Source organism: Sinocyclocheilus rhinocerous, unplaced genomic scaffold, assembly GCF_001515625.1.
Source record: "Sinocyclocheilus rhinocerous isolate Xijiao unplaced genomic scaffold, SAMN03320098_v1.1 scaffold484, whole genome shotgun sequence".
In the NCBI taxonomy this organism is placed as follows: Eukaryota; Metazoa; Chordata; class Actinopteri; order Cypriniformes; family Cyprinidae; genus Sinocyclocheilus; species Sinocyclocheilus rhinocerous.
In genome coordinates, this window is record NW_015658063.1 from 1,011,843 (window position 1) to 1,036,153 (window position 24,311).

At 34.8% G+C, this 24,311-nt stretch overlaps 1 protein-coding gene across 2 annotated transcripts in view; it reads right to left on the reverse strand.

The window, feature by feature from the left end:
• Window positions 1-5,608: 5,608 nt before the first annotated feature.
• Window positions 5,609-24,311, reverse strand: part of LOC107722078 (tenascin-N-like) — a 30,590-nt gene continuing 11,887 nt past the window's right edge. Inside the window, exons 4-16 of one of the 2 annotated variants that reach the window (XM_016530302.1) lie at window positions 23,607-23,870; window positions 22,342-22,524; window positions 22,145-22,234; window positions 15,599-15,862; window positions 12,672-12,935; window positions 10,104-10,367; window positions 9,640-9,770; window positions 8,530-8,668; window positions 8,220-8,371; window positions 7,940-8,036; window positions 7,662-7,826; window positions 7,417-7,580; window positions 5,609-6,301 (exon numbers count right to left, since the gene is read on the reverse strand). In XM_016530302.1, the coding sequence (XP_016385788.1) occupies window positions 6,176-6,301; window positions 7,417-7,580; window positions 7,662-7,826; window positions 7,940-8,036; window positions 8,220-8,371; window positions 8,530-8,668; window positions 9,640-9,770; window positions 10,104-10,367; window positions 12,672-12,935; window positions 15,599-15,862; window positions 22,145-22,234; window positions 22,342-22,524; window positions 23,607-23,870 (2,303 nt within the window). In that variant the 3' untranslated portion in view covers window positions 5,609-6,175. The remainder of the gene's footprint in view (window positions 6,302-7,416; window positions 7,581-7,661; window positions 7,827-7,939; window positions 8,037-8,219; window positions 8,372-8,529; window positions 8,669-9,639; window positions 9,771-10,103; window positions 10,368-12,671; window positions 12,936-15,598; window positions 15,863-22,144; window positions 22,235-22,341; window positions 22,525-23,606; window positions 23,871-24,311) is intronic. The other variant, XM_016530304.1, reaches the window with a different exon arrangement.

Genomic DNA, 24,311 nt, shown 5'->3' on the forward strand with positions numbered 1-24,311 from the left:
AATTGAATTTTTTTGTCAAAGAGAAAATGTATATACTAATACTCCAAATTGCTAATTTAAAAATATATGTATTCTTTATTTCAAAGTAAAGTTGAAAAAAAAAAATGTGGGAACTTGGGGACGTGGGAATTTGCCAAGAGCTTCAACATGTTTCTTTTTTTTTTTACTATAGTTACTAATCATTATGAATTTGTGCTGATGTGGTGTATCTATGTTTGAAAAATCATGTGGCATGAAAGTGAATTAATATTTTATGTAAAATATGTAGTATTGTTTAATGGAGACATAAAATCCACCAACGTGAATGACCTACATTGGGGTCTAAATCTTGGGACGAGTAGCAACTTAAACTAAGTTCACATGTAATCATTAATCTTCAGTTAACCATTACAAATTTGCTTCATTATTACATTGATAATATTATGTTGCTGTGGTATTTGTTCTAACTGTCAGTTATCTGTCATATGGTGGTTTTCCAGAGCATGTCTTTTTGTCACCATCATTGTGGTATATGAATTGACGTCAGAGTGTTTCTAGTTGAGAATATATTCATTGGTTCCTCATCCTTTGAAATAATGTATTATCTCTCATTGTTTTGTCCATTTAACTGGATTTTGTTGAAACAGTAAAACAAAAATGAACATTACAGCATCACTGAAAGTGATCCAAAGTTTGATTTTACCATCTACAATATGGAGCTCAAATAATGTTGTTGTTTTTTTTTGTTTTTTGTTTTTTGTTTTTTTTAAAGTTGATGTTTATTTACATGGTGCATATTTGACATTTTAAAAAAGTAAATAACTAAAAAGCACAACAAAATATACACCATAACCCACTCATTACTTATACAGGTTCGTTCTTAGACCTGGTTTGACTCATGTAGCTGTGCACTCATGACTCTGGCCTGCAACATTGATGAGAGTCAGAATACATGAGAGACATGGAGTCACTTGAGGATCCACAGCTGACTTAACTTCTGCTCTCTCTCTTTCTTGTTTTCTTGATATTTCTTTATTCTCTCACTCTCCATCTTTCTCTCTTTCGCCAGAAATGCCCTCATTCCATCACATCCGCGAGAGTCAAGGCAGAAGAGACTAAAATAGTGTTGGAGTCTCCAGAGGGACCAATGCTAAGAGGAATCCACCCAGTATAAACACGACCCACGATCTCTCCAATTCTCACAGCCACAAGATATGAATCGTGAAAAGTCAAACAGAAACATCTCATAAGCAATGCTTTGTTTTTAGACCCCAAAGGCAAGGCGTTTTATGAGATAAACGGTGCAGTTTGGGATTAAAGCAATATCTGTGTGCATCGAGGATTTTGAAATTGTCCATCCACCATTTATTACAACTGGCTTGTGTGATATTTCCTCAGGATGGGACTTGCTATGACATAAGAACATTTAGCAGGCCTAAACAGAACATTTAGCAGGTGTTGGATCTGGATCAAAGGGGCAATTTCTTGATCTCTAGATAGAAATCCCATGCTAATTACTGGTTTAATCGGATCTACGGTGGCTTTACATCTCAGATCACATTGGATTTGATCTCTATAGGAACTCCAGAGGGATTTTGAAGAACTCTCACTGAACCATGAAGGAGGAAATCCTGCAGTTTTTCAATGATATATGGAACCTTGCTTCATCCAAGCACGACCAGAGCGTCTACAACACGGTGTGCCTGGTAGTGCTTCTGACTCTACCGCTGGTTGTCCTCTTCACATCTCTGCTGGTGTGCTGTCATTGTTGCTGTTGTCGTAATGCCGACGGATGCCGGTGTTGTTGTCGTAAAGGGGAGACCTCAGTCACAAATACGAAAACCGAAAAGAAGAAAAAGAAAAACGGCAGCCAGAATAATGAAGACTTGTGGATCTCCGTCAAAGCAGATACTATGAGTAATGAAAGACTTGCACTGACTATGGTGTGAACGATTTTATATTTATTTATCTTCATGGTACATGTAAAGGTACAAAATTGTTACAGCAGTGTTTACTAAAATGCCTGAATGTAAAAAATTCAAAAGAGAATTTAAAAAGAATTTTTGTATAAAAGTAAAGTTTAAGAGTGAATGAATGTGTAAGAAGATGCTGTATGGTGTGTGTGATCCTGAAAGGCTTTCCAATAACCAACGTTAGGAGAAAAGAAATGCATATCTTTAAACGACAAAAAGCATTCTGTCTAAACAGCCACTAAGGCCACAATTACACTGAAGGTCTTGATGCCCAATATCCAGTTTGTTGACTATATCCAATTTTTTGATGACCCATATCTGATATCTGTATTTACACTATACACTTGGCAAAACAGCCCAAGGTGAATGTATTGATCTGAAAAAACTTAGGCGGAAAAGGAAGTAAAGATGTCATGATTTGCAATGGAGGTAGATGAAATGATAATACACGCTTTTGAAAACTGTAGGATTTCCATTTTGCAAGAATTGAAAAGTGTCATGTAATCACAATTGGTGTCCACCTGAGCTGTCATTCACCACCGTTGCTTTTCAAATTGCATACGACTCACAATGACGGGAATATCTGATCTGTTCACTTACATGGCAGACACAAATGAACATATCCAATTTATAACAGATTTATTTCCACATATGAATGAGGCCTGAAACTGATCTGAGAATATCAGAATCAGTGTGCTTTTTCCATGTTTCCATGTTTGTGGGTCATATCTGATCTGTGCTACATGGGAGGGAAAAAATCTGAATTGGGTCACTTGAACTACATAGTCTTGCAAATGCAGCCTAACAAACAGTGTAACAGCAGAGGAACTTTTCCGTGTTAGTAGTACTCCACTTATCTGAATGTGTGCAACAACAGTCTTTATCAGTGTATCTTTGATTTATTCATTCAACTGATTTGTTCAAATACAATGATTCATTCAGGAGCGAAAATAGTTACCATTTATATGAGTGAGTCATTGAATCATTTACATAGCCAATTAATTCTAAATTTATTCTGGAATAAAACATACCACTGTTAAGAGACGCACCAGTTGATTCTGTTTTGGCTATGTTTGGAATTTGTTAGTTGGCGGAGTGAAAATACAATACTGTGTCTAAAATGTAAGTATGAACTCCTGTATAAAATAAATATCACACACAACCATGTTGTTGGTTCTGAATATCAACACCATTGTGATTACCTGCAATATTCAGAACAGCATCGCTTGTGTGATATCGCTTGTTTAACATTTCTAAAAGGATCAAATGTCAGAAATATGTCAGATTTCCAAAGAGCTTACCACAATTTCAAATGCTTCTAAAAGCTGCACTTAGACCAAATCTTGAATAAAATCATTTTCCAAAGATGCTGTAATATACAGATGTCAAAAACTTCTAGTGACGCATTTAGTGGGTCGCAACCACTTGTCCTTCACCTGAAGGATGCAATGCATTTAATATGAGTTGCTTTAAATGGCTTCAGAAATTGATAGTTTACTCACAAAACAATTTCTCTATAAATATAACCTGCCTTTCTTTCTGTGGTGTTTATTTTGCATATGACGCAAATGGATGGATTTACTAGAGAGCAGTTCAACAACACCATGACACTGGTCTCATAATTTCCTCCTAAACACCTTCATTCACAATGCAGTGAAAAAATTATTATACTGAGCTCAAAACTCAGACTGATAGATACACCATTATCATCACAGTTGTGTGTAATTGAGCTTGCTGATAAACAAACTTTGATCTTCTTGCACTTTTCAGATGCTGGGATGTTTGCAGTGCCATAATTAGATGTTTATGTGGTACTTCAACACATTCTGATTAGGCATGTCAGAAAGTCATGCATTAACGTTCATCATGCTCTTTTTTTCACTTAACTGCTGTATTTCACTACCATGCATTTTGGGTAAAGCAACCACTGAATTATTCATTATGTAATCAGTGAGGTTGGATCATACTTGTCCTTCATTGATTTTGGTTTCTGGTACAGCTGGATCAAAGGAGAACTTTTCATTTGTTTGAACAACGAAGCTGTTCTGTTTCCAGCTCAAGTTCTGTTTCTTGCACTCTCGTTCAACATATGTGATAGCAAAGCTTTGATCAGCCCAGTTCTGCATAAAAATGAGTGTCAGTTTGTATGAATATGCTGAAGCCGCATTTTATTACTCTGTTGCGATGCAGGTTGATGAATGCAGATTTTTTCAACCTCGTCTTTTTTTTTTTTTTTTTTGAATTGAAAAATTCAATAAAATTATTTTTTATATTTATTGTGGGCTGTGTTTTGTACTTTTAGACCTGTCAAAGTCAACATCATGTTATTTAAATGTAATAAGTTACAATAATTTAAGTTTAATCATGTTAAACAACTATGAAATCATTATAACACACACACGTATATGTATATATATATATATAGATTACAAATTACAAGTTACCCTATTCTGAATGTTTTCAACTGTTAATAATTTTCAACAGTTATTACATTTAAAGCAGGCAGGGTTAACCTTAGTGCTCAACACTATTGATTACTGTCAGACTTTCAAAATCCTTCATCACTTGAATTAAGATTATGATCATTTATAAGCACAGCCAGCACAAAATCAGACTTGGCACCTCTTTTTACTTTCACGATTGTTCTGAGGTTAAAATCATATACATATACATTTTCATAAGTAACTGTAATTTAATTACACATTTTTTTCTTAGTAACTGCAACGGATTACAGTTACATTTATTTTGTAGGCTAATTAAATTACGTAATGCTGTTACATATAACGAGTTACTCCCCAACAACATATATATATATATGCAGCAGTTGAAGGTTTCATACACCTACACTTCAGATGGTTCATTCAAATTTAATCGATAGACCTAGAATATGGTATAAGCAAGGTGTGATACATCGTCTGCATGTTTATATGGACAAAAAGCACTTAGTGAACATTTTGCAGCCACGGACACACCCTATTGCTGCAGCTTTCCATCACATAACAGTCGTGAGCGTCAGGAGGCAAGGCAGGAAAATTCTCCCCTGGTTACACACCCACAGTCCAGATCCCTCCACCCAAACAGACCTTGTTTTGTCTCATGCTCCAGCTCACACTAATGCAGGAGGAGAAGGCGGGGAGAGGAAATATAACAAACCCCATTCAAAACAGTGATTCAGCCATGGACTGATGAGAGAAAAATGAAGCACGCTAAGCTGCAGGCTGAACACATGGCACTTTTGTTGAGCGGCGCAAAAGGGGTCCGGGACTCTTTATGGTACATTTCTTTAGCCTACTATTTGCCCAGTAGATATGCCAGTTTGGCAGATGTCTGGAGACCTGAAGATGAGTCAAAACAGTCCAGCTCCTGCTGAGGCTTATATGTCTCCTTCTGATGTCAGTTCCTCTATAAGAACAGTTATTTTCCCGGTATGATCTAAACTTACATTTCCGGTTACTCTGGGGGGGGGGTGATGTGAAGATTTTCGAGCAACTGGCCCACTGCAGTGACAATGACGTTAAAATGCTGCAGTATGCGGTGCAATCTTCCTAATTTCCCATCATTTTTGGCTGTAGAGCCAGTCAAATCTGATCCTCAAATGTGTAAGTGAAATATTCCAGACACTTTTTTATTTCAACAAACTTTAATTCTGTGAAAATATGACACTTGATTTGGTGTCTGTGTCAGGAATTATAGTACAACTACAGTACACAACCAGATGGAAGACATTATAGCTTAGTATCTGTTATAAAACGTCTTTTTGTACATGACATTTGAATTCAATCATAATCGTCAGCTATTACGATGGGGAAAAATCCTGAATATCCATTCAAAACTTTATCAGACAGTTCAAAGTCATTTGGTGCAAAACACTGTAATAAAATAAAAAAGAGGCTCTGTGAAGATTATAATGCAATATACCTTCACTTAAATGTATGAAAAACACCCTTTGGGTTAGGAATGGCACTGTGATGTCAGTCATGCTACAAATTTTGGTTTGGATTTCTTTCATATACAGTGTGTATATATACTAAATCAAAAAAAGTATAGCATATTCTATTCAAAATCTGCCTTTTGTAAAATGATACAAAATACAGTTACACAGCAAACAATCTACATCATAGAGTGGCTTTCCTGATATGAAGAACTATTCCAACCTGGTTTGATCCAATTCCCATATGTTTTGGATTTTAATATAATGTTTTGTAGTTTTTGTCAAGTGATTATTAATACACAGCTACTCTCCTTTTCAATGACCTCTTCTGTCTGCCCGCTGCTCCCACTGGCCGGAGCTTAATTTCTGCAAAGTCGAGAGACTGGAGGTGCCCCTTCCATGGCTCCCAGTTTACTCCCTGAAAGACACAATCAGAAAAGTATTAAGATTATTTTAATAACATTCAGACAATCATTCATTGTATCATTGGGCAGCCTCTCTGATGAAAAAACAAAACAAAAAACAGTATGACAGTTTTTCATGATAGAAGTCTCTTATGCTCACCAAGGCTGCGTATATTTAATCAAAAATAACAGTAAAAACAATCAAATTATTTCAAATTAAAATAACTGTTCTCTATTTAGTATTTTAAAATATAATTCATTCCTGTTTCAGCAGTCAATACTCAGTGTTCAGTGTCACAATACCTTTTAGAAATCACTCTAATATGATGTTTTGATGCTTAAGAAACATTTCTTATTATAATCAATGTTGAAAGCAGTGAGGAAACCATGATACTTTTTTTCAGGGTTCTTTGATGAATAGAAAGTTTAAAAGAACAACATTTATTTCGAATCAATAGAAACTGTAATTTTGTAGCATTACAAATGTTTTTACTGTCACTTTTGAACAATTTAATATGTCCTTGCTGGATTAAAGAATTTATAGTACAGTATAAAAGTATTTATTTACATCTTACTGAACAGAAGTGCATGTTTGGGTCATTTATAATTATATATTTTTTTTAAATCTAACTAAAATGCCAAAGTTAACACTGATATAAAGCATGGACAAATAAAAAAATAAAAAAATAAGTAAAAGAATTTTAAAAGTTGGTAGCCCCTAACACCTAAGTTCAGTTTGATGTTTAGGGAAGAAAAAAAAATTCCTATACTTTGTGGCCTAAAATGTTGTTTTCCTTCCTCCATGAAAAACATTCAGTATACCTGTTAGCTTTACAGAAATAAAAGCTCTAATGGGAACATAAATCTCCAACCAACTTTAAAGCATTGTCTTATTTGTGAACTTATGAGATCTGATAGATCCAGGACACTGCTTTTCTTTTGAATTATTGGGCTATTTCTTGTAAGTGGTTTGGCTTTCAATCCTGCCTTCAGTGTTGTAATTTGAGAGCTCCCTCTGCTGGTTATTACATCTCAATACTGCAGAATCTATGGCAAATAATGTACCGAAACAGATCCCCCATTTTTTCAAAACTTCACTCTGCTTCATAACAAAATCCTCTTAACTCACCAGACTGTGTCTGTTGTCCCCAAATCTGCCGTTCAGATTGGCCAGGTGGCAGTTCTTGTACCACCAGGCACCTTGGTGAGTCAGAGCACAGTTACCAAGCGCAATGTCATTGTCTGAATCCACCGTGGAGAAAGACCCTCCCTGGTGGTAGGTCATGGCATCACCTGTGCACAATGGGTTATTAATAACATGACTTTGCTTCATATAACTTAGCTGGCATAATCGGATTACATAATTCAACTTACCAGCATTTCCTTTGTAGTTGCCAATGGTAAGTTTAAACCTCTGTTTGGAAGGTGCTACTTTGAAGTTATCATAGACGGCATATGTCCGCTCTGATCCCAAGCCCAGATCGAAACGCACTTCATATTGTGTAGGGGTATTAGTCAGTTCATGGATCTTCTCCAAGCCTGGTCAACAACAAAAAAAGCTCAAAATCAATATCTAGTTCAATATGAAGCAATGACATGGGTAAGTGAAAGGTTTCAATAAGCGTATAATGTGAAATCTTTATTAGATATACCGAGCCAAAATTCATCTGTCAGTTCTCCAAAGCCTTTCATATACTCTCTCCAGCGCCTCATGAAATCTAATTTGCCAGTGTTTCGTCTCTGGAACACCTGTGATTGATACATAGGATAAGTTGTTAGATACAACACTTGTACTGTATGTTGTAGACAGAAACTGAATGTATAAAATCAAAACAGGAAGAATATTTAGTAAATGAAACCTTGCATTTTATGAAGCCAAATCAGTATTCAACAATCCGCAAGAAAAAATAGTAATAATAACGGCATACTCACAATCCAGCCGCCGCCATCAGTTGTCATGTCACAATACACCTGCATGGTTCTGCTATGGTTGCTGTTGACATAAATTGTGTAGACGCCACTCTCCATGTTTCCATTCCTCATAATCTGAGTGCAGTCCATTGGGAATGGGTAGGCCAGGCCCACTAAAATATAATGGAAGTGCAATGAATGTATGAGGGTTTTTTATTTCTATTAACTTGTATATATTTAATAGTTGGTGAAAATCAGGCTTGGAGATGTGTTTATACACTAGGAGTCTCATAAATGTGTAAATGAAGGAATATAGTATTGAATATATTACCTGTACTAAAGCTCGTCTCCACTGCCCTACTCCTCTTCGTGCCCCTGTAGGCAATAAGGGTGACAATGTACTTTTTCCCCATTGCAAGGTCAGAAAGAGCAAATCTATTCTCTTGCGCAGTCAACATTTTTTCCACAGTCTAAAAAAAAATAAAGCAGAAAATTAGTGAAACAAAGAAAAACTCATTTGGGACAAACTGACAAGTGTCTGTCAGATAGTAACAAATATAACAGATATGAATTAAACAGGAAAAACCTTATGATAAAGTTCATTAACTAATGTATTGGGTATCATACTACAGCATATTATCATTTTACAGCATTTTTTCTGCATTATGGCATAAATAAAAAAATAAAATACATTCACTGTATAAGTGCCATATCTAACAATGAACAATCAGTTTTTAAAGCATTTTTAAATTGTGTTTACTAAAATAAAATACATTTACAAAAGTTCAAAAGTTTGAGTGTAATTTGTTTTGTTTGTTTGTTTTTTAAGAAATGTATACATTTATTCAGCAAGGATACAGTAAATTGATTAAAAGTGACAGAACAGGCATTTATAATGTTACACAAAAAAATCAGTTTCAAATAAATGCTGTTCTTTTGAACTTTCTTTTCATCAAATAATCCTGAAATATTTATCAACACACATCATGTTTTCCACAAAAATATTTTAACTTTGATAAGAATAAGAATCTTTTTCTTGAGCACCAAATTAGCATATTAGAATGATTTCTCTAGGATCATATGACACTGAAGACTGGAGTAATGGCTATTTAAAAAATAAAATAAATTGTAAATATAAAAAGTAAATTGTAATCATATTTCGGCATTACTGTGTTTACTGTATTTTTGAACTCATATATGAATAAAATTATATATATAAATAATATAAAATTTTGTTCATGTTTGTTCATAATACATTAATGTTAATTTATACCAATTGAAATGTTAAAATGTATTAGTAAATAAAGAAATTAACATTAAGCAACATGTTAGCTATTGCGTGATCTAATGTTAACATATAACACCTTGTAAAGTGTTACCAGTAAACGGACACAGTATTGAATTGAACAGGTTTCAAAAGCTGTTAGTGTGTAGAGCAAACCTGCATGCTGCCATCCTCAGCCCTGTAGGTCAGGATGTAGCCATCAATATTAGCCTGAGGAGCTTTCCATGTTATAGTGGAGGTTTGAGTCTGGACATCAATGGCTTTGAGATTCTTTGGCGCATCAATCTCTGTGGATCAACAAATAGCACTCGGTTAAATGAAGTCAACATCATATGTGGCTGAACTGTGCCTGGAAAAGATCATGAGAATACAACTCATTCTTAATGAGCTCTTAATAGATGAGAAATGTCTCTCCTTATAACTATGAGCGTTAGCATTCCAGTTACTGTCGAAAACTGATGGATTCTTCCTATTTAAGCTTTATGTTCAGAATTAATTCACTTATCACTATTGGTGAGACAAGACCTTAGCAAAGACCTTCGACGTGCTTCATTTGGCATTTTTAGGCAGTAGAAGAAAGCACGGGCACAGAGCCACGCAGCCTGCTTGAATCAGATAACCTGTTTCAGCCTCAGTTGTGGCTTTTCTGCTAGAGCGAGGGCCTTTCACAGCCCAGATGTAGACTGTGTAGAGAACTCCAGGCTTCAGAGCAGTGAACCTGTAGGAGGTGCTGTCAGCTCCTACTCGAACCTCCTGACCGGAGCCATCTATAGAGCTGTAGCTCAGCATGTAGCCTTCAATGTCGGCCTGCACCTTGTCCCACGTCACCAAAGCCGAGTCCTCTGTCACCTCTCGGGTTAAGAGGTTAGTAGGAGCGTCTATATCTAGAAAGCCATTTGTATAACAGTGTTAATTCTTCAAGGAAGTACTTCTGTTGGTCTGCTTTAGTTTTTTTTTTTTTTTTTCATTTTCTGAGGTTTGACACAAGATAAAGAGTCGACCAGTGAAGTGGTAGAAATGAGACATGAATAGGTTTTGTTGTGTGAAGTACTTAAGAAGAAAAGAAAGCTATTCTAGAGGCATGTTTTTAACTGCCAAAGACTATAGGACTTAAGCTAGTGAACCTGTAGGGGATGCTGTTGATTTCTTCTCAAATGCCCAGAGCCAACAACACAACCATAACCATTGATGTCTCTCACTTCTTTGGTCAAGAGGTTAGTAGGAGTATGTATTTCTAAAATTAACAGTTGACACATTTGATTAAAGGTGAAGCACGTCATTTCTTTACCACTGGTGGCACTAAAGAGAATAGCAAAAATAATTACTGTTTTCAAGCAGGTTTCCCAAACATTTTCCTTTAGGGCTGTAACGATTCCTTGATTTACCGTATTGGCCCGAATATAAGACGACACTGATTATAAGATGACCCCCCTTTTTCCAGATGTACCTTTTGGAAAAAGGCTTTTTAAAAACCAAATCTTGTTTTTTTCTCAGTAAAACACATTTTGTCTTCAGTTATTTTCATATTTTTCCTATTTTAATTTTTGTTTTGAAAGTATGGTAAAAACTGGTAAAATGTACCAACAATCACATTTAAAAAAAATACCCTTTTTGATATACCAAAAAAAAAAAAAACAGGTAGCCCATCTGAATTAGGACATTTAGGCTATCCATCTAATAGTAGCCTACCAAAATCTTATTAACAGTAGAAGTTAAATCTTACTGTAGTCGTCAAATCTTGGTACTGTCTTACGTTTTAAAGGGTGTATTATTGACATGTCAAAGTCTAGACCCTGAATATAAGACGACCGCGTTTTTTCAGATGTATTTCCAAGAAAAAAACATCGTCTTATATTCGGGACAATACGGTAATTCGAGTACTCGATTTTTAAAAAAAAATACTTGATTGTATTTTGCCTGTGTTTCGAGTAACCGGCATTAGATCACACAATAAAGTGTAAAAACAATCGCCAGGCTGTTGGCGCCCTCTGCAGTCATTTGTTATAATGTGTAATGTACATTAGCTCTATTGTTTATAATACATAATGTATTTTAACAGTTTTGTTCAATAAAACCATATGACTACTTGCTTTTGATACTTTATTTGAAGTAATTGTTACTGCTTTGTTGCTATTATATATGTATTTTAAGTCATTTTAAAGGCTATTGTTCATTTAGGTCTATTTTATTACTACAAGAAAAAATCTGATTACTCGATTAATCGTCAGAGTATTCTGCCGATTACTCGATTACCAAAATAATCATTAGTGACAGCCAGGGGTGTGAAGTAACGAATTACAAATACTCACGTTACAGTAATTAAGTAGTTTTTATCAGTAATTGTACTTTTTTGAGTAGTTTAAAAATTTTAAATAGGCTACTCTTTTACTCTTACTCAAGTAGTTTTTTGGACAAGTACTTTTACTCTACTCACACTACATTTTTTGGAGGGTAATGGTACTTTTACTTGAGTATATTTTTTCAGTACTCTTTCCACCACTGGTGACAGCCCTACTTTCCTTGTTGGCCAAACTGGTAGTCTTAGAATTTGAATGGGCTTTATGCCGACCATCCCATAGACAAATCTCACCTGTTCATTGGAGAAAGCGTTAATAGCAGTATAAACTGACAGCGATATGGACTTCTAAGGTAATCAACTAACCTACCTAGTTTTATTGCTGCCATTTTATTCAATTTTAATATCTGAATATTAGTGAGAAGAAAAAAACCTTTAGATAGCAATCCAAACATTGGTTATGTTCATCTTTGGTAGCTCCTTTAAAGGCATCTTGAGTATATTAATTGAGTATATTGAGTATAAACTCAATATTTAACAAAGCAAATGGAAACGATGCAGCCTTGTTTACAGAATACGTAAGTTTGTTGCACATAACCTACATTGACGTTTAACTGGAATGACAGGAAGAAGAACTAAGACAAAGCAACCAATCAATCAATCAATGGTGGACAACCATGGTATATGAGAAAGTATTTTAACATAAAAAAATGACACGCTTCACTTTTAATGCACATTTCTACATTAAAGCCATGCACAGATGGACAGTTTATCTGTAGACACCTAAGGCTTCATGCCATAAAGCCTTATTTCTGCAAACAGATAAACTCTTCAAAACAGAGAACTTTGTGTTAGTTTGCATGAGCTGACTGGGAAGACACAATTCAAAAACCTGTTTCTGCTTCTGTCGAGCTCTTTTTGCTAGAGCGAGGGCCCTTGATGGCCCACACGTAGACTGTGTAGAGAACTCCAGGCTTCAGAGCAGTGAACCTGTAGGAGGTGCTGTCAGCTCCTACTCGAACCTCCTGACCGGAGCCATCTATAGAGCTGTAGCTCAGCATGTAGCCTTCAATGTCAGCCTGCACCTTGTCCCACGTCACCAACGCCGAGTCCTCTGTCACCTCCCTGGTCATGAGGTTAGTAGGAGCGTCTATATCTAGAAAGCCATTTGTACAACAGGTTAATGCACAACATTGCTGCATTTCAGCCATGCAGGCATAGAAAGCGCAGCAGAGGAGATGTAAGAAGATGCATGTCCATGTAAAAGAATGCATCACTGAACCATGAAGGTAGCCAGTTTATCTTTTTCATGCTGATACAATTAGCTATAAATCCAGGATGCAGATAGTAAATCCTATTATTTCCCATCACAGTTTGACTTCATTTCCCTCCTGGATCAATAAAGTCTTTAATCTTATCTGATGTTGTTTGCTTCTTCAAAAAGTTGAGTGAAAATGAATGACTTTAATTAATGCAAATTTGGAAATGTTCTATGCTTATGAAAAGTGCAATTTTCTCAAATTAGTGTTCAGCTTGATTAATGCAGCCAGCAGGTTCTGTTATAATGTTGCAATTCATCACAACACCACAGAGACAAAGAAGGAAACAACACAACATGCTGTAGAACAGTATTCTTAAATACCATGTCTTACATGAATACTTACGGATTTTAAAAAACATACAGAAATACAGAAAGTAATGTTTATGGAACGTTCTTATAACATTATTAATATCTGATATACATTCTCATAATGTTGAAAGAAAATGTTCTTAGAATAACATTCTTAGAACGTCCTTATGATGTTATTTGTACTGGATATTCTAACATTCTGAGAATATAAAAAATAAACATTTGAAAAACTTCTAAAAGCATACTAAAAACATTCTAAAAACTAAGTTTGGTAGAATGTTGTAAGAAACATTTTTGTAACCTTTAAATTACGCTATAATCAAAAGAAAACCGGACATTTGAACATTCTTATTTTACTAAAAAATAAATGTTCAGTTAATGTTTTGTTTTGGTTGAAAAAGTTTGTAGAACGTTGTAAGAAACGTTTTTGTAACCTTAAAATTGCACTATAATCACAATAAAATATTAGTGGGGATATTTTAATATGGATATTTTAACGTTCTTAGAATACTAAAAATAAATGTTCAAATAATGTTTTATTTGGGTTGAAAATAAAGTTAGTAGAATGTTGTAAGAAATGTTGTTGTAACCTTAAAATTACATTATAATCACACGAAAAATTGACATTTTAATACTCTTAGAATACTATAAATAAATGTTCAAATAATGTTTTATTTTGTTTGAAAATAAAGTTAATAGAATGTTGTAAGAAGCGTTTTTGTAACTTTTAAATTACCTTATAATCACAACAAAAAACTTGACATGTAACAATTGTAACATTGTAGAATATTAAAAATAAAATGTTCAAATAATGTTTTATTTGGGTTGAAAATAAATTTGTTAGAATGTTGTAAGAAACATTTTAACCTTTAAATCATTTTATACATCTTTGCTATACTATATAAAGAAAACTGGTTATTTTAACATTTTAGAAACATTTCAAAATAATGTTCCCACAACATTTTTATAACCTAAATGTGTTACCTGGGATGAGAGAAGTTCATCTGATTGACACTTTCCATTTAAACTAAAGATTTACACATTAAATGAATCAGTAATACAAATATAAAACAAGGTCAAATAGGGTAAAAAAAATACCATTTTGCTAAAACAGTGCAGATTAACATTTGCACAGATATTAGAGCAAACATGAGTGATGGGTGAATCATTGAGCAATCAACAGAGATGCTAATTCCCTAATATAAAATATTAACATAAAATCTGCATTACATATTAACGTGCCTGAGGCTAATAAATCCAGTAGCAAATATTATGCAGTACTGTTATTTGTAAGTTTAGGCACCAGCTAAGCCACATGATTAGGTTTCTTACAAAAAACATTCATTTGTTTAAAGGCTAATCTAAACTTTCAGTTCCCTGGTTCCAGTAAGCAAAGCCTCAAAGGTAGATATTCCAATCATTCATGCAGTTTGTTAAAGGCTGCATCAGTAACAATTTAAACAGAAATACACAATGCGGCTCACACTACAGTGCACAGATTTCTTCTAATGCTCTTTAGACGCTGTAATGTGGACAGTGATAAAAAGTTATGGAAACCCAACAGAGAGTACATTTGTTATATATCCAAGTGCTTCTGTTTGAGTTGTGTTTCCTGACTCTGACTGTCAGCTGGTAATACACTTAGACCATCTGCTTTACCGTCTACAGCAGCACCCACTGGAGAAATACCTCTCTCGTTTTCTTAAACTTGAATTGCTATGAAGGAGTCGTCTTATTACAGGGTTGGTGGTTTAAAAGAGATTTGTTAATAATGGTTCATCTTATGGAGAATGGAAAATACTAGAAGATTATGGCTCCATAATACGCTGTTGACAACTGGTATTGCTGGTGCTTGCAACACCACGGTCATGGTCTGATTCTCAGATAACACAAAATGCATACCATGCATCTGCCAATTGCACAAATGTAGATGTTTTTTGCAAGGAATGCATGCAAAAGCCTTGTTGGAGAGACTAAATCTCTGTCAAAAGATATAAACTCAAGTACGGAAATGACTGCTTAGGTGCACAAGAAAACAATGAACATATGAGAATGCCACTGTTCCATTCACTGCGAAGCTCAAGAGATCAAAGCATAGTGGCAAGATCCCTTGAGGGAATGCTTGAGACGAGGAAATAAAACAGTGAGGGTAAAGCCCCACATCCTCACCCAGAAGGTGAACAGCTTACCCGTCTCGGCTTCGGTCATGCTCTTCCTACTGGAACGAGAGCCCTTGTAGGCCCAGAGGAAAACTGTGTACAGGACTCCTGGTTTCAGAGAGGTCAGTTGGTGAGAAGTAGCATCCACGGCCACTTTAATTTCTCGGCTGGTGCCCTCTGCAGAGCTGTAAGTCAGCATGTAGCCATCGATCTCAGCACGAACACCATCCCACGTCACGATTGCAGAGTTCTCCGTCACCTCCCTGGTTGCCAGATTGGTTGGGGCATCAATGTCTGTTGGAAAAAATAATTCAAGACATTCAGGTAAAAAATACAACAATGGTATACTGCACAAAAAAGAACATTTTCTAAATCGATGTTTTTGCCTTTTTTTAAGAAAAAAATGTTTCAACATTTTTTAAAGATATTTTTTAATAAAATCCATAATATTTGAATATTTATGATGCTATTTACTTACAATTGTGTATCATAAAAAGACCAGAGATTTCATAGAATATCTTTATTTGTATTCGTAAAAAGATATTATAGTAAAAGTAAAAGTTGACTTTTTTGTATAGATTATTTTATTTTAAATACAATTGAATATTTAAACTATTGAAATAGTGTTTGCGTGAATAATATATTAGATATTTAATTAGTTATAAAACACAACTAATACACAAAACTGAATCAGATAAAAAAAAAAAATGCATATGCAAATATTTATTTCCCATAAATACTTTTATTCCCATATACTTTTTTTAGCATAAAGCTAACAATATTTAGTTAAATGTATGCTTAAAACATATAGCATCCATAATATTTAAACATTTATAAGATTTATAAGTATTATTTACTCACAATTGCATATGATCCAAGGACTTCAGAGATTTCAGAGAATATATCTTTTTGTCTTTTTTTGTTGTATAAATATTGTTTTATTATAAAATGTTTTAAATATAATTTAATACTTAAACTAAATTATCTAAACAAATGTTGTTTAAATAAATAAAAATATTTGATATATAAATATTGATAAAACATGATAAATCTACTTTTTAGTTACACAAAATTGCATTAAAATATTATAAAAAGACCTTTCCTGTTTCAGTGTAAATCTAACAACAGTTAGAGATATTTATGCTTACCTGACAAAACTTTTTTAGTGAAATCTTGATTGAACTTGCTGTATTTTGTATGCAAGTGAAAGTAACGGCAAGAACAAGATGCTGTTGAGGGTTTTATATTTCATCAGGCTTATGGATTTGCAATTATCAGGACCTTAAGATCTGAGGATGTGCGCAGGGTCATATAGGCAGTGTAATATGCATTTGTGAGCAGTTCCATTGGACCTAAGAAAGTGCCCATGCAATGCAATAGAGGAAGTGAAGAGACAAGGAAAAGCAATCATCATTTAGGCTACAGTTCTGTGACTGAAGCAAGGTTGGCCGAATGTCCGCATCATGGAAACTGATTCCCGATGCCTTCCAAGATTGCTAGAATCCACAGCTCTCATTTTATGCTCTCTGATTGCCAAGGTGGGCTTATCATTTTTGACTTGTCTGAGTTTGAAACATGGGCCAGAATACAAAGCAACGGCTCACATTGGAAAGCAGACAACACCAACGCTAAATGCATTTATGAGACACTGAAAACTTAATGATTCCTGCAATTACCTAGTCAATATCTCAGCACACAAACAACCACATGACAAGATATGTGCTGAACAGCTCTTTTCTGTGTTTTTGCTTATTCAAATAATATGTGCTTTATCAAACTGCATGAGGGATTGAGACGACTGCCAATTGTATCTCTATTCCTGTCTCTGACCATTGGAGTATGGTCAGATTAGACATATTTCTCCCAAATTTCTCTGGACAGATTTCAAGCTTCCAAGCCAAAGTACAGCAGGGGAGATAAAAGCTGGAAGCTCTTTTGTATCATGGAAAACTGTTTATTCATGATGAAAATCAGGGCAGAATTATAGCATTATCTGCTTCATAAGATGTGCATTGTAGATTCACTGAAGAAACACTGCAATGCAAAATGATCCACAGAATGTGGTGCCTTTTTCAATCAATTGTGAGTGCATTCATGTCATCTGCGTTGCAATTAGCACTTTAGGGCCTGGTTTCACAGACTGGGCTTAGACTAAACCAGGATTATGCCATAGTTTAATAGGACATTCAAGTAATTTGTATAAACATGCCTTAGAAAAAACATTACTGGTGTGCATCTTGAGACAAAACAAAGGCATTGATATATTTTAAGATCAGTCATTGCAAGTTTCTTTCAGTTGAAACAGCCCAGACTGGCATTTTAGTCTGGGACTAGGCTTAAGCCTTGTCTGTGAAACCGGGGGCATAAATTTGAATACTAGAAAATAAGCTATTCAAATAAAAAAAAAATACAACTTTGATATATTGCATAAATGAAAAAAGAAAATATTTTCTGAATTTTTGCTAGGTGAAAAAAAAAATATTTAAACAATATAATTTAATATTCTTCCACATAATTGCATAAAATAAAATGAGAATAAATTCAGAGAAAAATCATTTGTCATCAGTTTTTTACAGTAAAATATTTAACTTATTTGAATAAATGTTTTGTAATAAAATCCATAATATTTAAATATTTACTATGTACATATTCTCACAATTGCATTTGATAAAAAAAGTATTTTGTTATATAAATACTATTTTATTAAATTATTTAAATATAATTTAATATTTAAACTATATTTAAATAAATATTGGGCCTACTTTAGGGACCAATTCTCACTATTAACTAACTATTAACTACAGTTTTTGCCTCCATAAACATGAATTATTATACAAATTATTAATAGTAAGGTAGTTGTTAAGTTTAGGTATTGGGTAGGATTAAGAGATGTAGAATATGGTCATGCAGAGTTAGCTTGGGGTAGAAAAGAAATGATGTTCAACATTTATGCAGGTATGTTTAACATTTAGGATTAGAATAAACAAAATATAACTTTTATACATATATATATAGCTAATTTGTTTGGTATTCAAAATGGCATTTAAGTATAGAAACTTCTCTTAAGTTAATATAGGCCTTGTTCAAGAAAAAAACTTTTTCTTTTTTTTCCCCAAAGCTCTTCTTGGAAAGTAAAGCTTTAAAGTAGTGCTGATCAAGATGTGAGGTCTTGCTTACCCACTTTCAGGACATTAAGTTCTTTGAAACAGTCCAATCCAATGATTCTTTCCACTGAACAAACGATGCATTAAACTCCCTTGTGGAGGAAGAACTACACCTGATTGTTATGGAAGAGGTGATGAGGGACACATTGATTTCAGGGTAGAACAAAAGTATCAAAGTCTATGGCAGATTGAATGTCTTCAATTGCAAAAGAAACATCCCCTATTGAGCCATTTTGTTCTTTTTATAGAGGCAGTCGTTTCAGTTCATTTAAAGTTGTGTTTATGGTTCCCAAGAACTTGAAAAACTCAACGGTGCTGTTCAAGTCATTGATGCTAAAAGAAACCAGGTTGGGGGGCCTTCAATTACATCTATAAATTTCACTCTTCATCTTCAGGTCAGTGTGAATGCTTCAGTATTTCAGTCGTAAAACATAAGGAATCCTACATTAAACTATATGGTCACCCTACATTGCACTGGATAACAAGAAGAACAATATACACTCTGGCTTCTCTGTGATGCACACGTGCAAAATATGCCATGTCCATGAGGAAGCATTGAAAAACCATTTCCTGCTCCTACGGTTTGGTGAGACTAAGTGTAGGAGTAACTGGTGCTGTAATTCATAAGTTGCTGAGCAGAGGGAAAATACCGTCTACCGGAGGCCCCTCTAATGGCTGCTGTAGCTGTCAGGAACAGACTCAAAGGATGTAGTACTACCTTAAATTTAAAGGCAGAATCAAGTATTAAATTCTCACTAACCCGAGCACTTGAAATTGAGAATCTCACTGTGGCTTACATGACGTGTGTGCAACTACAGTGTAGCATCTGGACCAATCAGACACACCATTTCTCATTTGATTTAACAAATCAATTATTCATTAGATTAACAAACGTTCACAGACCCCTCACCCAATAAACATACTGGGTGCCAAGTTGTCTGTGAACAAGGCCCAGGACCCTGGTTACCATGGCAACCCTGACACCAGATACATTTACGACCTAATGGCATGTTGAGAATTACCCCTCTCACTACAATTTCCATAGGAAAGACACAGTGCACAGTAAAAATGGACTCTTCTCTAATTAATTAATAGGAAAACCTTTCTTTGAATGAACACACATATCCTTCTAAATATTTATAATTAATTATAACTAGTTATGATTAAGTATTCATATTTCCTTATGAGCTGATTCGCTACAACAGAAATCAGATGGCTCTTTATATAAAATGTGCAATAACACCCAAACTATTTCTTCTAGAAGCCTCCTAAGACAAATATGCTATCATTTTGAGCCAATACTCAGAAGATCCAATACAGAGCTAAAGTGTCCAGCCACTTTTATGGCAACACCCTGACTGTGTAAAGTAAAAATCTCTTTTCTTGGAAGAGATTAGCACTGTTGGGATAATATGAGGTCAGATGTTAGCTACCTGACAAGTATCAAATAAAAAAAGCAGTATACTTCTTCACCTCGAAGCTCATTTAAAGGTACAGTTCACCCCAAAATGAACATTCTATCTACTCAAGCTCATATCATTCCAAACCTTTAAGACTTTGTTTCATCTGGGAAAGAAGATATTTTGAAGAACGTTCAGCTGTTTACATACAATGAAAGTCAGTGGGGTCCAAAATAGCATTGAACCCTATGGACTTTCATTGAATTTCATCGTCATACAAGTTTGGAACAACATGAGGTTGAGTAAATGGTGACAATTTTCATTTTTGGGGAACTATCCCTTTAAGGAAGCCTTGGGGCTCTAGGAACAGAAGAATCTTAATTAAAACAACACCTTTTTAAAGAGTAGACAGCGTAAACACTTTTATCTTATGTATTTGCCTATGTATTTCTGTTACAATCACATTTGACCACTATTTGATTTCATATTTCGTTTTATTGCTATACTGATGATTGTTTTCTCACTAAGACATCACTTGCCTTCTCAGACAAAGCAATCGGGGGAGTCAGAGTACAGATAATTTATCTATCTCAAGCACCTTTGGCTAAGAGCTTAATTCCCGTAGGTAAATAGCCTGACAAGGTAAACTATATTTATGCTTACAGCAATAAGTCAAAGACACAGATGTTGAATACAAAATCTAGCAGTTCCCTGCCCTGTGTTTGATATATTAAAACCGCCCTATAAACATAACTGTGGTTACATATGATAAGTTTTCTTTTGCAACCATAATTTTGCATCTTAAACCATAATTCTAAAGAGATGATCTTATTATTGGGCCAAAAGCACTGACGCATAAATATTAAGCAGGGAATATTATAGCTGTTAAATAGACATAAATATTAGTCCAAGCGTTTAGGCTATGAAATTTAAGGCTAAAACATGACAGATGCATTTTAATGATTTAAGGGCAATAGCTAATTGGCATTTTAATAGGGGGGATATTATATGTCCAGTCCATCAGAATTATTCTGCAACATTTCCAAAAGGCACAGACATACACAAATCACATATTTAAAAGACTTCTTTTCATTAGGCATCATTGGGCACTTCAAAGGGAGATTTACAGACCACTACTAATTTGTTTCCACATTATTTGACAGGTTTAGTTAATATAAAGATCTCATTGTTGGCAGACTATCAGCTCTAAAGCATACAGGAGCAGTACTTTTAAATATCTGCAACTCCAACCACTAAGATACCTATAATAATACAGAAACCGATGCCTCCAGGGTTCTTCATGAATATTTGTTGGTTTTGGACATGTGTATTTTTTCAGAGCAAGTAATGTTAGAACTGCCACATTTCAATAACCCTGGGTAAAATAATAAAACGGATTTGTTGTTTTTTCAGTCAAGGAAGCAATTTAATTGATTTATGGTGACAAGGAAAATATCTGTCTTACGCACTGGGTTGTAAAGATTTTAACTACCATTGGACACTGAAGCCTTTCAGAAGAAAATATTTTCTGAGAGTAAAGCATGAGAGCATGAAAGGACTCCCTCCATTAAAAGATTGTTGTGGTAAAGATTCTATCTCTAGCATCAACATCAGAACAATAATCTAATTTCTGCATCTGTTTGTCTCTTTTATTTCAGCATATTTTAAAGTTGCAATCTCTATACAGATATAGGTCAGGTTTCACCTACATTTTGAGCACCAAATGTCCCTGCAAGAGTAATAAAACGTGAAATCACCTACAGTGTGGCACAACGAAGTGGCTTAATAAACATATTAAATATTAATGTTGTATAGTAAAAAAAAATAATGACCTAAAGTCTTGCAGAAAATCTAAAACTGCAAAAAGGTTTACAGAATTGAAAATATCATTAGCTCATTGTAAAAATAATATACAAGTCAATGGATTGTCTCCACTATGAAAGAAAATCAAAAGTGGTGTCTGGAAATTTTATTTTCCACTTTATGCATTGCTATCGAGGCATATTACTGACCTGTGACCCCTGTGGCATACGACGGCTTGCCTTCGCTTTCACTTTTGATTGCTTGCACGCCTATCTGATATTCTGTTCCTGGGTTGAGGCCTGAAAAACACACATTTATGTTGTTCTCACTACACAATCACTGAAGTCAATACACTCTGAAACTCAGAGGCCCGTGACTGCAGATGGATGCATAACAGTGGACTGACCTACAATGGTGTGTTTGGTTCTGGCCTCTTGGCTCATTGCCACGTTCTCCTGTCCTCCCTGACCATCAGGGCTGGCATGGGTCAATTTGAAGAAGTCCACGGCAATCGCAGGGTTCTTCCAGTCCACCTGGATAGAGTCCTCTGTCTGACCCAGCACCTTGATTCCTTCAATACCAGAGACATCTGAAGAGAAAGTCAGATTGGGGAAATATTGTGAAATATTTTTACAATTCAAAATAACTGTTTTAAATTTTAGTATAACTTAAAATCGAATTTATTCCTTTGATGACAAGAATGAATCGGTTTTGAATGAATGACCATTAGTCCAGTCTTCAGTGTCACGTGATCCTTCAGAAATCAATATGCTGATTATGATATGCTAATATGCTGATTTTGTGCTTTTTTTTCAGAATTGTTTGATAAATAGAAAATTCAAAGGAACAGCACTTGCTGAACATAAATGTTAATTTCTTTAAAAAAAAATTCTTACTGACTTTATATTGAGTTCTAAAGCCACATGTGTAATGTCTGTTCTAAGCTTTACTCATCTGCCACAATAATGCCATGTTTAAATAAAAATATATATATTGATATTTGTGATCATTTTTCATTAATAATTTAGCATTAATTCAACAGTGGTGCTGAAAAACAATCAAGCAAAAAATCACCCCAAAAAACTTTTTTCTTAATTCTACAGTGCTTCTGCATGCACACTTTTTGGTTACAAGTAATACAAATGAATGCAAATCCTTTGCCATTTCTTTCATATTTTTGATCTGATGTCTCCAGTACTCCTCTTACAAGTATCCGTCCTCAACATTCTGCCACCAGATGACAGAAATGAGTTGCAGCCAAGCATTCGACCACTTCAGACTGAGCTACACTTCTCATGTGAGAAGGAAATGCTTTTAGACATTCAAATTCTTTGTTAACCGTTGACTGACAGTGTCCCATGCTGGCCATTCATCTTTGTCATCATGTCCAGATGATCAGCACTTTCTCATGGGCGTCTAATGTGCTGTGAGGAATAAAAGACTGGCCACATCAAAATGCTGTAGTGCTCATCCTATTGTTGCAAAACTGGAAACATTCATTTCCATGAAAATGTGTTTTTGGATTTTCATTGAATTCTAATAGCTTAGTTACATCTGGCCTCAGAGTTAACACAAATACCACTGCTTGTTTGCTGCTATGACAAAGCAATTTTACAAAGCTTTCCATGTACATTACAAATATATTTGTAATATTTAAACAATTGTTCTTACCAGTCGTAGCCACAATCTCATCGGATTCACTGTTAATACCCCTGATGACAGCGTACACCTGCACTATGTATGTGACTCCAGGTCTGAGGCCTGTGATCAGGTAGGAGTTTTTCGTGTTTTCCACCTGGACCTCTTTAATGGCTCCCTCGTCTCCCTTTGGATAGTAGGACAGGATGTAGTACTCAGCTCCTCTCACAGACTCCCACTCCACCAGCAGAGATACATCTGTGACTTTGATCAGACGGAGGCCTTTTGGTCCTAAAACTGAAGTAGGAAGAAATGTTGTCAATGAGCATTCTTTCACATCAGATGACATACTAGTTGTCTTTGCATTGGGGTCCTGTTTAAAAATTATTCATTTGTACAACTAAACCAAGAATGATGAACACCCAAATATAATTCGATATTCACAGACAATCTTCATAGCTGGCGTTCGTACAATCGTATAATTCAGATTCATGAATGAATCGTTCAGACAATTTTTTATTGGATCAACTGATTCATTCAAAAGTCTTAAAAGAACAACTGATTCACAAATCAAACATTGCTACTCCTCTCATGAACTCCCATGAATACACAAAGGAGAGATTTTCTTTGAATACTTATGTAAATTTTGATTTGTTCATCACACAAACTGCAAACATTCATACAAGTCACACAGGGTCACTTGTATGAAAAATGTATGGTGCTTTTTGTCATTTTACA